Source organism: Phyllostomus discolor, chromosome 7 (genome assembly GCF_004126475.2).
Source record: "Phyllostomus discolor isolate MPI-MPIP mPhyDis1 chromosome 7, mPhyDis1.pri.v3, whole genome shotgun sequence".
In the NCBI taxonomy this organism is placed as follows: Eukaryota; Metazoa; Chordata; class Mammalia; order Chiroptera; family Phyllostomidae; genus Phyllostomus; species Phyllostomus discolor.
The window spans coordinates 73,458,657-73,475,244 of record NC_040909.2 but is presented as its reverse complement, the minus strand read 5'-3'; the positions used below and the strand labels follow the sequence as shown (position 1 = coordinate 73,475,244).

Genomic DNA, 16,588 nt, shown 5'->3' with positions numbered 1-16,588 from the left:
CTCACTGGACAGAGCAAGGAGGTATATATGGGTAAACTCATGCACACATACATATAACCATATCTAGTTCTGTATATCTACCCATCTATCTCTATCATGATTTTACATCAATATCTCCAACTCTAGACTCTTATCTCAGAATTGACTCTAGGGTTTTCTAATTCCATATTTATTTACCAATGAGAAACCTGGCCCTCATTTTGTTCAATTTAGCTTAATTTAATTTCCTGTATATAATCAACGTCCCAACCACGTGAGCTGCCTTCTCCACCCAACCCACAGCTCCTGACCATGCAAGTCACCTTCTCTGCCCAGTCCTCTCAATTAGCCATGTGGAGTCCTCATCCTAATCACACCAACCATGCCAGCAAAACCAAATCAACCTCACACCAACCAGGTTCTCATGGCCCACCTTGCTGACCACAAGGGTCTTCCCAGCCAAATCCTTGGCCCCATTTACATCTACTGAATCCTAAACTCTGATCAACTGTAATGGGCAAGATGCCATTTTAATGAACTTGAGAAGGCATTAAAACATTTACAGAAAAAAATTATAATGAAAGGAAAAAAGAAAGAAAAAAGAAAATTAAATACTTTTGCAAATATAACAAATATATGATACCAGCTTTATACCAAAATCTGAGGGCACGTAAGATGTAATTCTGTCATTGTCAGTTTGGACTCCTGTAACAAAATACCACAGATTGGGTGGCTTAAACAGCAAACATTTATTTCTTATAGTCTGGAGTATGGAAGCTCAAGATCAAAGTGTCAGCATGGTCAGGTTCTTAGGGAGCACCATCCTCTTGGTTCACAAAAGGACGTCTCCTTGTATCCTCTCAATGCACAGAGCCAAGAGAATAAGCAAGCTCTCTCAGATCTTTTCTTTTAAGGTCACGAATCCCATTATGAGGGCTCTACTCTTATGACTAATTACCCCACAAAGGCCCTACCTGCCTTTACCATTACATTGGAAATTAGGACTTCAGCATATTAATTGAGGGGTGAGGTTTATAAACATTCAGTTATAACATTTTCTAACCTTAGGAAACTGACATTTAGCAGGAGAGAAGAATGTATATGTACTAAATATTAACAATGTGGTAATTAGCCTTATAGGCATATGAATGTGTGGTCAGGAGGCAAAAAAACAATGAATTCTTCCTAAGTCAGAGGACAAGTAGAATAGTTAGTGCCAGGGAAGGGCAGTTGTATCACAGCAAAGGATCCCTTTAAACAGGTTTAAGGTTGGGGCTCTCAGGGCACAGCCATGTCAGTGAGGGCTAGTGACCAAGACATGAAGTCTGTTGTATGCTTTTAAATATTTGTTGAAATGATGTTAATGTAAATATTAGTCATCTGACATAATTGCTTTCAAAATTTTATTTTGGATATAAGAATAGCTGTTAAGTTAATAGTCTTATCTGTTTCGTAGCTAAACAGTTTGCTTCTTCTGGAGCAAAGGGAGATTTGGTTGATGGTGACTGATGCCACCCTGCAAGCACAGGATGAAAATAACTCTGGCTTCCCCAAAACCCTGCCGATCTGTGTGACCTCCTCATGTGTGCTGGGCCAGGAAGTCCTGGAGATGCTCACCGAAGCTGCCCCTCACTGCTTCTTCTTCAGAGATGCTCTCCGAGACCAGGGTATGCTTTCTTCTTGACAGCTTTGATCCAGTGGTGACTTAGAGATTCCATAAAATGGCTTTCTGGCTTCTAGATGCCTCTGTCTTGCTCTGGAACTGCTGGCCCCTTCACTAGGTCCGCTGCAGGCAAGGCATATGGAGTGGAATAGGCCCATGGAACTGACCCTTCTCATGACCTCCTGGACAGAACCAGAATCCCTTGCAGTGCTGACAAACCCTTTGAGGTATCATTGGTCACTCAAGGTTTGTCTGTGGGTGGCACACTTGACAGATGCAGAAGCCACTTAAAGCCATTGCCTAAAACATTACTTTTTAAAACAAAAAGCTACAAATTATAAACATGTACACTTAAATCAGTCGGCCTTTTTTTTCAAAGAAGCAAACTAGGATCGTGCCTCAACTGTATATGTATTTTTTAATTTTATTGAGGTATAATTTGCATACCATAAAATTCACCTTTCTGAATTGAATTTGAACCTAGTCCTTGTGTGTATTTTCAGCCTAGCACACTGGCAGCTTGGGGGCTTCCTTTCTGCAAAGTGCAAGTGTCACTGGCCACAATGAATGGAGCTACCAGTTGTGCCCCTTGGCCCACATGGCTCCTGGGAGGCTACCAAAGGACACTGTCTTTACTGGCAGGGAACTCCCTTTTCTCTTCAGTGGTTCAGTAATCTGAAATGTGACTGTTGACAGGTCGGATTGTTTGTGTTGAACGCACTGCCCTCTTGCTTCCAAAGCCCATTTTGGGTGTGGATTCTGTGGCTTGCTCCTGTGAGCTGGCTGGCCCTGTCAAGCTTGATGAACTGGATTCTGTCACTCAGGTCAACTCCATTTGCAGCATTCAAGGTGGGTAGTTAATCTTACTAGAAATGGTATTTATTTTATACTTTCTGAAAAATCACACTTGTCAATGAGTATTTGTTGAGTGCCTGACATGTTCTAGACATTGGATACATAAGGAACAAAATCAGAAGAGGTTCTTGCCTCTCAGATTTATAGTCTGTATAGAAAGATGTAAGTCAAATATGCACACAGCCAGATATGGAAGGACAGCCTTCCAGGTGTCCCAGGTGCTGCTCAGCAGCATCTCACCTTGTCGGGGAGGTCACTGAAGTCTGTCTAACGACAGGAGCCTTGGGCTGAGATCTCAAGAGTAGCGGGGAACTAATTAGGTGAAGGGGTGGGTTCAGGAAGATACCTAGTGGGGGAAAAAAACAGGACTTATAAAGGTTGCTGACAGGATAGAGTGGGTAAGCACTTGTCTGTAAGGAGGCAAAAGAGGCATCTGGGTAGAGGCAGTGACCTGAGATGAAGCTGAAAGGGCCAGGTCTCCCAGGTGAGTGAGGTGTTCTGTCATTCTGGCAGAGAGACAGCAGGGTCCAATGTCCATCTCTGCAGAGCAGAGTGGAGGGGCTGGAGCCTTGGATAGTAGCCAGTAGAAAGGTGAGTACCAGTCCACAGAGTGAAGTAAATCCCGGAGTAGACTTAGTTAAGAGGGAAATTGACATGTTGGATAATGAATTTAGTACAGAGGGTGCAAGGCATATGCAGAGGGCAAGAACATTTGTGATAACCTCGAAGATTCTGGCTTAGATGACCAGGAGATGGTAGTCAAATGAAGTAGAACATGGTGGAAGAGGCCAGCTTTGAGGGGATAATCTTAGTTGTGTCTTGGAGAGCTGAGAAGGAGATGTTTCAGTAGCTGGTTGGATATATGAGTCTGGAGCTAAAAATAGCATGAATACTTTTTTTCACTTTATAAAAATTTTTAGTGATAAAAATAACACTTGTCCATTGGAACTAGTGAAAGATGAATGAAGAGAAAGGTGATGATCTCTTGCCACACACTCACCATGCTGCAACCTCTTCAGTGGGAGCATGTATGACTGCAAAATGAGATAGTTTGCTACACGTTATTCTATCTATTGCTTTCCTCACTTAACTCTACCAGGGATGACCATCAGGCAGTAAATAGAGATCTAACTGAAGATATTAATAGTCACATAATATTCCCTCACATGAATAAATTATCCCTTCACTGATGGACAATCCAATGTGTTTTTCTCCTCTCTTTTGCAAGTAGTTATAAACGAGACTGAAATAAATGTTTTGCTTTACATCAGTCCCTACTGATATCTATATGCAGGAGGCTTTCAGGGTCTTGGGGTTCATATATTTTTAAGCATCTTTTTAAAAAATTTTAATATATTTTATTGATTATGCTATTACAGCTGTCCCATTTCCCCCCTTCATTCCCCTCCACCCTGCACACCCCCTCCCACCCACATTCCCTCCCTTTAGTTCATGTCCATGTGTCATAAGTTCTTTAGCTTCTACATTTCCCATACTATTCTTGCCCTCCCCCATCTATTTTCTACCTACCATCTATGCTAATTATTCTCTGTACCTTTTACCCCCCTCCTCCCCCCCACTCCCCTGTTGCTAACCCTCCATGTGTTCTCTTTTTCTGTGGGTCTGTTCCTGTTCTAGGTGTTTGCTTAGTTTGCTTTTGTTTTGGGTGTGGTTATTAATGCCTGTGAGTTTGCTGTAATTTTACTGTTCATATTTTTTATCTTCTTTTTCTTAGATAAGTCCCTTTAACATTTCATCTTATAAGGGCTTGGTGATGATGAACTCCTTTAACTTGACCTTATCTGAGAAGCACTTTATCTGCCCTTCCATTGTAAATGAAAGCTTTGCTCGGTAGAACAGTCTGGGATGTAGGTCCTTGCCTTTCATGTCTTGGAATACTTCTTTCCAGCTCCTTCTTGCCTGTAAGGTCTCTTGAGAAATCAGCTGACAGTCTGATAGGAACTTCTTTGTAGGTAACTGTCCCCTTATCTCTTGCTGCTTCTAGGATTCTCTCCTTCATTTTTATCTTGGCTAATGTAATTATGATGTGCCTTGGTGTGTTCCTCCTTGGGTCCAACTTCTTTGGGACTCTCTGAGCTTCCTGGACTTCCTGGAAGTCTATTTCCTTTGCCAGATTGGGGAAGTTCTCCTTTATTGTTTGTTCAAATAAGTTTTCCACTTTTTGCTTTTCCTCTTCAACATCCTATAATTCAGATGTTGAAATGTTTAAAGATGTCCTGGAGGTTCCTAAGCCTCTCCTCATTTTTTTGAATTCTTCTTTCTTCATTCTTTTCTGATTGTATGTTTGGGGGTTTTTTTTTCATTCTGGTCCACTCCATTGATTTGAGACCCAGTTTTCTTTCCATCACTGTTGGTTCCCTGTGCATTTTTCTTCATTTCACTTAGTGAAGCCTTCATTTTTTCATCTAATTTGCGACCAAATTCAACCAATTCTGTGAGCATCCTGATCACCAGTGCTTTGAACTGTGCATCTGACAGGTTGGCTATCTCTTGTTTGCTTAAAACTATTGGCTCTGGAGCTTTGATTGGTTCTTCCATTTGAGCCATTTTGGGGAGGGGGGTCTGGTTGCACCTGTTGTGTATGAGGGGCAGAGCCTTAGGTGTTCACCAGGGTGGGGCAAGCCAGTTGCTGGGTTGTGATGCTATATGTGGGGACAAGGTCAGAGAGGGAATAATGGCACTTGCTCTGCTTTCTCTCAGATTTCAGTCCCCTCTGCCACTTCCCACAAGCAAATTGGGCCCTTCTGGTGCTGGCTCCCATGTGGGTGGGCTTGTGTACATTCCAGGACCCTGTGGGTCTCTCCAGCTAACTCTCCTGTGAGGCTGGGAGTCTCTCCCAGCACCTCAAACCCCACAAGTGTTTTCAATGAATGCTTTTAGGCTTTATTTCCCTTTGCTGGAGCCCTGGGTTGCATGGTCTGTCTTGCTGTCAGTTTTTACCTGGTTTATCTGGGTGTGAATGTGTGACTGCAGGCAGCCTGCTACCTTCAGCCACAGCTCACTGGGTCTGCTCGTTGCCTCCCCGTGCCCGGGGTCTGCCAACTGCCACCTGCGCCCTGCACACCCGGGTCTGCCAGCCACCGCTTTTCCCTGCCGAGACCCAACTCTGCCCCTCTTACCAGTCTGGATGAATGGTTGTTGGACTTCCATACAGTTTTCTCTTCGTTCTGGTTGTTTTGTTGTTTCTAAATTTTTGTTGCCCTTAAATTTGGTTGTGCAAGGAGGCACAGTGTGTCCACCTATGCCTCCATCTTGGCCAGAAGTACCCTTTTTTAATTTTTTAAAAGATTTTATTTATTTTATTTTTAGAGAGAGGGCAAGGGAGGGAGAAAGGGAGAAAAACATCAATGTGTGGATGCCTCCCGCACACCCGCTACTGGGGACCTGACCTGCAACCCAGGCATGTGCCCTGACTGGGAATCCAACCGGTTACCCTTTGGTCTGCAGGCCCACGCTCAGTCCACTGAGGTACACAAGCTGGGGTTTTTTAAGCATCTTTATTGACATATAATTGACATCACAATTCACTCACTATTTTCGTAGAGTCACAGGGTTGTGTAACCATCACTACAATCCAATTTTGCAACATTGTCATCATTCCAAAAGTAAATGCCATGCCCACGTCTGTTACTTCCCATTACTTCTCCCCTTTCCCGTGCCTTCCCTAAACCCTGGTCTTAAGAAAGCACTGATCTCCTTTTTGTCTCTATAGATTTTCCTTTTTGGATATTTACATGGCCTTTCATGATTGGCTTCTTGTAGTTAGCATAATGGTTTCAGAGTCATCCATGATGTAGCATATATCAGTACTTCATTTCTTTTTATGGCTTAATATTACATATATGGATATGCCAGGGTTTTTTTATTCATTCATCAGTTGATATATATCAGTTTGTTTCTACTTTTTGGCTAAACAATGCTGCTATGAATATTTGTGGACAAGTTTTTGCTTGAACACTTTAAATTTGGGGTCTGTATCTAGGAATGGAATCGCTAGGTCATATGGTAACCCTGTGTTTAAACATACGATGGAATGCTGAAGAATTTTGCAAAGTGGCTACACTATTGGTCTTTGTATCCTTAAAATTAAAAGATAGCCCTGGTCAGGTGGGTCAGTTGGTGGGAGCATTGTCCATACACCAAAAGGTTGCAGCAGTCCCAGATTGGAGCATACACAGGAGGCACCTGATTGATGTTTCTCTCTCTCTCTCTCTCTCCCCCCCTCCCCCTCCCCCCCCTCTCCCTTCCTCTCTCCCTCTCCCTTCCTCTCTCTCTAAAACCAATAAGCATGTCCTCAGATGAGGATTTAAAAAAAGATGAGACTGGTGTAGCTGAGTAGATTGAGTACTGGCCTATGAACTAAAGGTTCCCAATCAGGGCACATACCTGGATTGTGGGCCAGGTCCCCAGTAGAGGTGTGCTAGAGGCAACCACACATTAATGTTTCTCTCCCTCTCTATCTTCCTTGCTTCCCCTCTCTCTAAAAATAAATAAATCTTTAAAAAATAAAAAAGATGAAAAGGTATTACTAAATTAATTTCAAAAAAGTATACAAAAATTCACACTTCCAAAAGTAATATCTCAGAACTCTTATTTTCTCCACTCTTGCCCACTACTAAATTTCTGAATCTTTTATGATTTTTATGAATAGCAAAATTAATGATCCCACTGTTGCTTTAATTCACATTCCTGTCTGCTTGTGAGACTGAGCGCTTGTTCATTGTATTGAGGCCATTTTGATGATTTTCTCTTCTGTGCATCTTCTTGTAGAGTTAGTACCAAAACATAACTTAGATTGTGATTGGATGAGGAGAAGTGAGAGCAGTATAGTGTATAGCCTAGTGGTCCTGAGGAAAGCAGACTAACAAGTCACCTGTCATCTGGGTCCTCCATTTTCTCATCTGTAAAACGGGTAAGAGAATCAACCTTAAAGTGTTGTTGAGGATTAAATAAGATAATGCACATGAGGTTTAGGGGGCTTAAAGTACTCACAGACTAGTGGAGAAGCTAGGTATCTTAATGTTTCCATTGCAACAGATGGGGATGGCTGGCTGAGGGCTGGAGGGCCTAGAGCACACAGTGGGTGGGTGGCCTTGGGGTCATTAGGATTTTTTGGGCAGAATTGGTAAAGGCCTTCCAGACAGGTGGGTGAGCATATGGAAAACCCACAGAGTAAGTGCCTGGAGCACTTATAAAAGCTTTATGTGCTGGAGGAGAGATATGGTGATCATGGGACAGGGCTGGGTCTGTATAGCTCTGCTTTCCCCAGTCATGCTAAGGAGGCTATAGGATAAGCTTGCTTTCTTAAGTGAAGCAACACTGTGAGCATCATAGATAGACTGTGCTTCTGAGCAGGGATTGGTTGTTGGCAAGAGGATGAATTGCACAGACCCAGAATTATGGAAGCTGAATGGACTCTGTGCAGACTGTGTGCAGTGACTCCTCCTGGCTCACCTGCACAGTGCACCTGGTCAGGCAGCTGGGCTGTGAGGACAGAGCATGCAGTGTGGACAGGCGTCCCATGGCTGATATACTGCATGCTCCTCAAGAGCCTGTTCACAGCCTACCACTTTAGGGACTTCCCTTCCATCTTCATTCTCCTTGTTGGTTGCTACCTGTTCTCCTCCCATCTGCGCAACTCCCTCAAGACCTAGGATTGGTCATGAGCTGAGAGGAGAGAGAAGGATGATGGAGCAGCTCCCCAGTGTTGTTCTCTGCCCCACATCTAAAAGTCACTGCCATGCCCCACACTAGTTAGGCTATATGGAAGCCTATTATAAGACCTGTTATAAAAATCAGTATCATCTATAGCATGATATTATGAGAAAATATGTACCTGAAGAGCTGGTTTTCCAAGAGGTAGCTAACCCATTTTTTAAAACTCCGTCTTAACTATATCCAATGGGTACCACAAAGAAGTAAAAAGAGGAAAGTAATTTAGATACTTGGAGAGAGAGAAGACCTGATTTTTTTCTACTTTCTAAAGAACTTCATATTTTTTAAAAAAAGAATTTATAGGTGGGATTTGTAAAACATAAAATTAACTATTTTAAAGTGAGTGATTCAGTGGCATTCAGTCCATTCATAATGTTGAACACCCACCTTCTATTTATATATTTTTTCTTTAAATATATTTTATTGATTATGCTATTAAGGTTGTCCTATTTTTCTCTCCCCTTTGCTCTGTAGCCCCTCCCACCATCATTATGCTCCCACTTTAGTTCATGTCCATGGGTCATACATATAAGTTCTTTGGCTTCTTCATTTCCCATACTGTTCTTAACCTCCTCCTGTCTATTTTGTAATAACTATTTACACTTCTTATTCCCTGTACTTTTTCTCCCATTCTCCCCCTTCCCACTGATAACCATCCATATGATATCCGTTTCTCTGAATCTGGTCCTGTTCTAGTTGTTTGCTTAGTTCATTTTTATTTTTATTTTTGTTTTTTTCGGTTCAGTTATTGATAGTTGTGATTTTATTGTTTATAGTTTTTGATCTTCTTTTTCTTAGATAAGTCCCTTTAACATTTCATATAATAAGGGCTTGGTGATGAGGTACTCCTTTAACTTGACCCTCTCTAGGATGCACTTGATCTGCCCATTTATTCCAAATGATAGCTTTGCTGGAGAGAGTAATCTTGGATGTAGGTCCTTGTCTTTCATGACTTTGAATACTTTTTTCCAGCCCCTTGTTGCCTGCAAGGTTTCTTTTAAGAAATCAGCTGATAGTCTTATGGGAACCCCTTTGTAGGTAACTGTCTCCTTTTCTCTTGCTGCTTTTAAGATTCTCTCCTTATCTTTCATCTTGGGGTAATTTAATTATGATGTGCGTGGTGTGTGCTTCCTTGGGTGCAACTTCTTTGGGACTCTCTGAGCTTCCTGGAGTTCCTGGAAGCCTGTTTCCTTCACCAGATTGGGAAAGTTTTCTTCATTATTTTTTCAAATTACATTTTCAATTTCTTGCTCTTCCTCTTCTCCTTCTGGCATCCCTGTGATACGGATATTGGAATGTTGAAAGTTGTCCTGGAGGTTCCTAAGCCTCTCCTCATTTTTTTTGAATTCTTGTTTCTTCATTCTGTTCTGGTTGAGTGTTTGTTCCTTCTGATCCAAACTGTTGGTTTGAGTCCCAGTTTCCTTCCTTTCACTTTTGGTTCCCTGTATATTTTCCTTTATTTCACTCTTCATAGCCTTCACTTCTTCCTCTATGTTATGACCATACTCAACCATTTCTGTGAGCATCCTATTCACCAGTGTTTTGAACTATGCATCTGATAGGTTGGCTATCTCTTCATTGCTTAGTTGTGTTTTTCAGGGGCTTTGATCTGTTCTTTCATTTGAGCCATATTTTTTGTTTCAGCATGCCTGTTACATAGTAAGGGGCAGAGCCATAGGTATTTGGCAGGGTGGGGCAACCCACGTCGCTGTGCTGTATGTGGGGGGCGGGGGGGGGGGGCGCGAATCCTAGAAGGAAGAATCCTGCTTCCCCCAGCTCTCAGCTTGTTTCAGTCACTTTCTGCTGCTACAAGCAAATTGGGCCCTTCTGGTGCTGGTTCCCTGGTGGGCAGGTTTGTGTATATTCTAGGACCTTGTGGGTTTCTCCTTTGTTGGAGAAACTCACAGGATAGTCTCACAGGAGAGTCTCTCCCGGCACCTCAACCCCCACAGGTTTTTTCAGTCAAAGGTTTTGAGGCTTTATTTCCCTGTACTGGAACCTTAGGTTGTGCAATCTGTCTTGTTCCCCAGTTGTTCCTCCCACTTTATCTGCACAAAAATGTGGAACCAAGCTGCTCCACCATCCTCCACCTTGCCTGGTCTGCCAGCAGCCTCCTTGCTTGCCCACATCCTCCAGCTGCTGCCTTGCCGCATGTCCTTTCCACCCCCACTGCCCGTCTCCACTCCTCCTACCAGTCTGGATGAATATTTCTTCTTTAACTCCTTGGTTGTCAGACTTCCATACAGTTAGATTTTCTGGCGGTTCTGCTTATTTTTGTTTTTAAATTTGTTTTTGTCCTTCTTTTGGTTGTGTGAGGAGGCAAAGTGTTCCTGCCTACACCTCCATCTTGTCCAGCAGTCCGTCTCCTACTTCATTTTCTGTCTTGACACATGGCAGTGGCTTTGAATACAAAGTGGCATTCCATTTTTTAATAACAGCTTAGTTGAGATATAATAATTCTGTATCATGAAATGCACAACTCAGTGGTTTCTCATGTGTTCACATAGTCGTGCCATTATCCCCACACTGCCTAGTCCCTGGCAATCATAAACCTATACACTTGCCTATTCTGGACATTTCATAAGAATGAAATTATATAACATGTGTTCTTTTGTTTCTGGCTGCTTTCACTTAGCAGAATATTTTCAAAATTCATCCACATGTAGCATTTATCATGGTTCATCCTTTTATATGGCTTAATTCTCCATTGGATAGATATACCACATTGTGTTTGTCCCATTCATCAGTTGATGTCCTTTTTTTTTTGACATTATAAATAATGCTGCTATGAATATTCATGTAAGTCTCCCGAGTGGACCTATATTGTCTATTCTTTTGGATATATTTCTTTTGTTTTATATAGTTTTCCTGTTAACAGTCATCATAAATAGAAGTGCAAAAATAAAACTAGGAAGAATGTGCAGTATCTCTGTGCTTAGGGAAAGACATCTATAAATTAACCCCATCCCAAACAACAGAACTGTGAGACTGAAAAGAATCAGGAACTCTGTGTCCAAATAAATGACCAAAGGGCCATGTCAGGAAAATACAACCCACAGTGAGAGAAATCCATTGTCCATTGTAACCTCTCTGGAGAGAGACAGTGTTAATAGGGAATCTTCATGGACTCTAGAAAAGGGGAACTCACAAAGGAGAACTTGGCCATCTTACCAGTACTGCCCATGGAAGGACATCTGGGCTTCTCTCACTGCCAGGTACTCTGGAGTTGTGCGGACAAAGAAGCCCTTACTTTTCTGCCTTTACAATGTGGTACATGCAGAATCTCCTCATTGCCCCTATCCTCTCATTCTCTGGATGGCACAGCTGATTCTAGGCACCTGGCCTCCAGCATCTTGGTCACCAGGTAGAAAGCATGATCTGGAGAGGCTGGCAGTTTGCACTTAGATGGTGTCACTGAGACCCATTGTTTGCCTTTGACATACCATTCGCTTTATCCTCTCTCTCAAAAGGGTTGCCTGTCACAGCAGGGCTTAGCTTTTGGAATACAAAAGGAGCTTTCCTCTAGGTGGACAGATACATCATGCAGTGGGTCATGCCTTAGGCATTGTGATGTGATGGCAGCTGCTGGGAAAACTCATGAGGCTCAGGGAACCTTAAGCCCCACTTGACTCCAAACGGAATCTTCATGTAAGGGATGAAGACTAAATATTTTTAAGTACACAATAGGCAATTTGATTTATCACAAAGTTCTATTCCTGGTAGCATAAAATAAAATTAAATGGCCCAGGACTAGGATTTCAGGCCCTTCAGCACCTAAGCAGTGGAAGGAGAGCCACATAGGATCCTGTACATAAGGCTGTTTGCTAGAAATGATATACTTATCTCTGAATCTTTTTGGGTTTATTAAATGTATCACTTCCCTAAAGTTTAGGGACCCTGTGGACAGGGGCTGCCGCCACCAGCCTTAATGGCAAATATCTGCATGGGCATTAGTGTGGTGCCTGCACCTGGAGCTCCCCATGCCTCAGTCCACCCCAACCACATTGCCAACACAAGAGCATCACTCCCTGGGTCTGAGCTTTTATTCCAGGGCTTGATCAGTGTATGTGTACTACTCATGCCATAGTTCTTGCTTCCGTTATGCAGTTAAAAGTACATGTCAGTTATAACTGACCCTTCCTCATCTGTCCACTGCTCATTCTGTTCTCTTCCCAATTTAAAGCAAAGAATTCAGTAAATAGAATGCCCCACCCCCAACCCTGTGGCTAGAATTTCCCAAGGTGATACAAGTGGAGAAAGAGAATGGTATTTCTAAACAGTAGAGCAAACAAGGGTCAGCTGACCCTCTGGGAGCAAGCTGGAGTGGCCAGGGCTAAGGCCCCCACACCCAGGGGAGCCAGGGTTCACTGTGTCGTACAGTTCTGTTAGTTTTGACAGATCTATATTCTCATACAACCACAATTATAGTATCATACAGAACAGTGTCAGCGCCCTAAAAATCCCCTGTGCTCCACCTATCATGCCTCTCTCCCTATCCCCTCCCTCCACCTCAAACCCTGGCAACTACTGATCTTTTGACTGTCTCCGTAGTTTTGCCTTTTCCAGAATGTTATATAGTTGAAATTACACAGTATATAGCTTTTTCAAATTAGCTTCTTTCATTAGCTGTATGCACTTAAGATTGGTTCCTTCATGTCTTTTCTTGGCTTGGTAGTACATTTCTCTTTATCACTGAATGATACTCTATTGTCCAGATGTACCAGTTTATCCATTCATCTACTGAAGGGCACCTTGGTTGCTTCCATGCTTTGGCAATTATGAATAAAGCTGCTATAAACATTTGTGTGTGGGTGTTTTTGTGGACATGTTTTCAACTCATTTAGATAAATACCAGTGAGTGCAGTTGCTGCATCATGTGGTAAGACCATGTTTTGCTTTGTAAAAAATTGCCAGACTGTATTCCAAGGTAGCTATTCCATTTTGTATCCCTAAATAACAATGCCTGAGAGTTCCTATCACTCCACATCCTCAGCAGCATTTCGTGTTTGCAGTATTTTAGATTTTTACCATTCTAATAGGTGCATAGCAGCATTTTATTGTTAGTTTTCATTTGAATTCTCTAATTACATATAGCATTGAACATCTATTCACATGCTTATTTTTCATCTGTATATCTTCTTTGACGAGGGTAGGTTAAGGTCTTTAGCCCATTTCTAATTGGGTTGTTCATTTTCTGATGGTTGAGTTTTAAGAGTTCTTTGTATATTTCACCCTTTATCCAACATCTGTTGCAAATATTTTCTCTTAATCTGTGGCTCTTTTCAGTGTCTTTTGCAGATCAGAAGTTTTTCTTTCAATGAAGTCCCACATAACTTTTTTCTTTCATGAACTATGCTTTTGGTTTTATAGTCTTCAGGTGGTTATTCTATAATTTAGTCTTAATTTTGATGTGGTGGGAGGAGGCAAGCATGGTATTTACCTGCTTTGCCATCTTGACCATAATGGTGAGTTTGTAAATCTCTCCTTGCAATTCTTTCAGTCTGGTTCACACCATTAAGCACATATGCATTAAGAATTGTTATGTATCTTTTAATATTTTTTTAGATTTTATTTATTTATTTTTAGAGAGGGAAGGGGGAGAGAGAGAGAGAGAGAGAGGGAGAGAGGGAGAGAGGGAGAGAGAGGGAGACGGACAGGGAGAGGGAGAGAGAGAGAGAAACATCAATGTGCAGGTTGCTGGGGGCTGTGGCCTACAACCCAGGTATGTGGCCTGACTGGGAATCAAACCTGTGACACTTTGGTTCACAGCCCATGCTCAATCCACTGAGCTATGCCAGCCAGGGCTAGAATTGTTATGTATCTTAGTGAGTTGACCCCTTTAGCATTATTTAATGCATTTCTCTATTATTTAATGCCCTTCTCTACCCTGATAGTTTCGCGTGCTCTGAAGTCCATCTGAAAGTAGCATAGTTACCTCTGCTTTGTCTTCCTAGTGTTATCAGAGTGTATCTTTTTTTATTCCATATGCTTTTAATTTCCATGTGTCTTTTTATTTGCAGTGGGTTTCTTGTAGACAATATAGATTTGGTTCTCTTTTTTTCCACACTCTGATAGTCTCTTTTAATTTGTATATTTAGATCACTCACATTTAAAGTAAATGTTTGTCTTTCACACCCTTTCTCTCTTTTCTCATTTTTTGCTTTCTCATTTTAATTGAGCATTAAAAGTGAGCATATTATTCTATTTCCCCTCTCTCTATCAATTATACTTTTTTTTTAAGATTTTATTTATTTATTTTAGAGAGATGGGGAAGAGAGGGAGAAAGAGAGGGAGTGAAACATCAATGTATGGTTGCCTCTAGCACACCCCATACTGGGGATATGGCCTGCAACCCAGGCATGTGCCCTGACTAGGAATCAAACCGATGATGCTTTGGTTCGTAGGCCTGCACTCAATCCACTGAGCTACACCAGCCAGGGTCCAATTATACTTAAAAAAAAATAATTCGGTTGTTGCCAAGAATTTGCAGTATACACTTAAAACCAATCAAGTCTGTATTCAGATAACACTGCCCAACTTCAAGGGCAGCACAAGCCACTTACAGCAATATTCTCAAGGTCTCCCTCCCATTCCTTCTACTTCTACTGTCATTCACTTCACTTATATCCACAAGATGCAGTCACTGAATACATTGTTGTTATGTAAACAAGATAGTATCCTTTAGATCAATTTAGAATAACAAATGGAAAAGATTTTCTTTTCCCTTTATTTATTTCTTCTCTAATGCTCTTGTTTACTTTATGTGAATCCAGTTTCTGATGAAAACATTTCCCTTCACATATCACCATTTTAATGTTGAGTTCCCTATGGGTCCCTCTCTGAAGCTGTGCTACAAGCCTGTCGGTATGCCCAGTGGATATTTAAACAGACTGTTAATCACACTGCTGCCAGATCCTCTGATGAGCACCATTTACCTAAAGATTAAGAGAAAACCCCAGCTGTAGAATGTTAAAGTTTAGCCCAGCCTCCCATGCAGGACTGTGCCATGACAGTACTGTACCCAGCCATCTGTGTGCTTGCCCACATCTGACTTCGGCAAATCCATAAGTCCTATCTACTCTGTGAAGTAACAATAGCCCCTTCTCAGCCCCCAGCCTTGCCCTGTTTTGCCTGCTCCTGACCCAAACAGTCCAGTGACAACTTGTCCAAAGTCCAGCACCAAGCAGATGCTTTCACCATCCACTCAAAATCCATGCTAGGAATGGGCAGCTCTCAGCAGCAGCTAAGTCAGCTGGGCATCAGGGTCTCTAGTAGGAACTGGACTTTGTAGAACACTGAGCAGGGCTTGAACAAATTCAGAGTATGACCCTGTGAGTCAGTCGCTCACTGAGAACTAACATCTGTACACTTGCCCTGGCGGAAGCCTTGAAGTGCTCCTAGGAAAGAGCCTCCATGAAGGGGTGGCGCTTACTCCACTCCACTCCACCCCACCCCATCCCATTCCACTTGGGTCACCAGGCCTTCTCCTCACTCCCAAACACCAGCTCCCATAGTATGCAGGCACTTCTTCCCAGTTTATTTTCTGGGGTGAAAACGTTTTGCAACATTGATTTCATCTTGCTTGCATTGCTCACCAGTTCTTTCTTTATACATTGCTTGTTAATGGGTGATGACCTTGCTTGCTGCTGTGGGAATTAATGCAGCAAGCACACACACTTCTCCCTGGCAAGTGGTGGCAAAGTCCTGTCTTCAAACCAGGTTTTGGCCTCTAACTAGAAGAAAAAGTTTTTAGGCCCAACTTCTTTCAGTCAGCCAAAAAGCTGAGGAGTAGTGTGTTGCACGGAGTTAAAAGCCACGGAAGGAAATTTTAAACCTGGGAACAGCAGACTGTCCAGAGCATGCAGCATCTGTGTGCCCCTGCTGGACAGGGAGAAAGCACTGAAGTGCTTCCAACAGGACCCTCTGAAAGAACCTTCTTAAAAAGATGTTTTAATAAATATGTGATAGACCTTTCCCAAACCTAATGATAAATGATTTCTGTAAATAAGACAAGGACAGTAAAGGCTTTTAATAGCAAATCACAGTCAAGCAATGTGTATGGCGACACACTCATCAAATTCTTTAAAAAATCGCTTTTTTCCTGATGCTTACTTATTTAAGTGAATGTTGTAGATACTAACAGCTTAATACTGTACTTACCAGTCATCCCTGGAATTCACTTAGGGTAGCCAGAAGGGATTTCCATCCGTGTGTAGATCCCAGATGAAATAAATTTCCTCTGCTCGTTCCCTAATTGGAAGGAAATTGCTTAAGTCCTTAACACCCAATGATACCCTAGGGTAAAAAGGAACTCAGGTTAGTAGGTATCTTCTCTTTTGTTAATTTATTTAGCAG

The 16,588-nt window shown here is 42.1% G+C and overlaps 1 protein-coding gene across 3 annotated transcripts in view; it reads left to right on the top strand.

Annotated features, from left to right (window-relative positions):
* The window catches only part of SPIDR (scaffold protein involved in DNA repair), a 389,382-nt gene that overhangs the window by 361,298 nt on the left and 11,496 nt on the right, over window positions 1-16,588 (top strand). For all 3 annotated transcript variants that reach the window (XM_028518735.2, XM_036031020.1, XM_036031021.1), the window contains exons 15-16: window positions 1,436-1,646; window positions 2,339-2,491. In XM_028518735.2, the coding sequence (XP_028374536.1) occupies window positions 1,436-1,646; window positions 2,339-2,491 (364 nt within the window). The remainder of the gene's footprint in view (window positions 1-1,435; window positions 1,647-2,338; window positions 2,492-16,588) is intronic.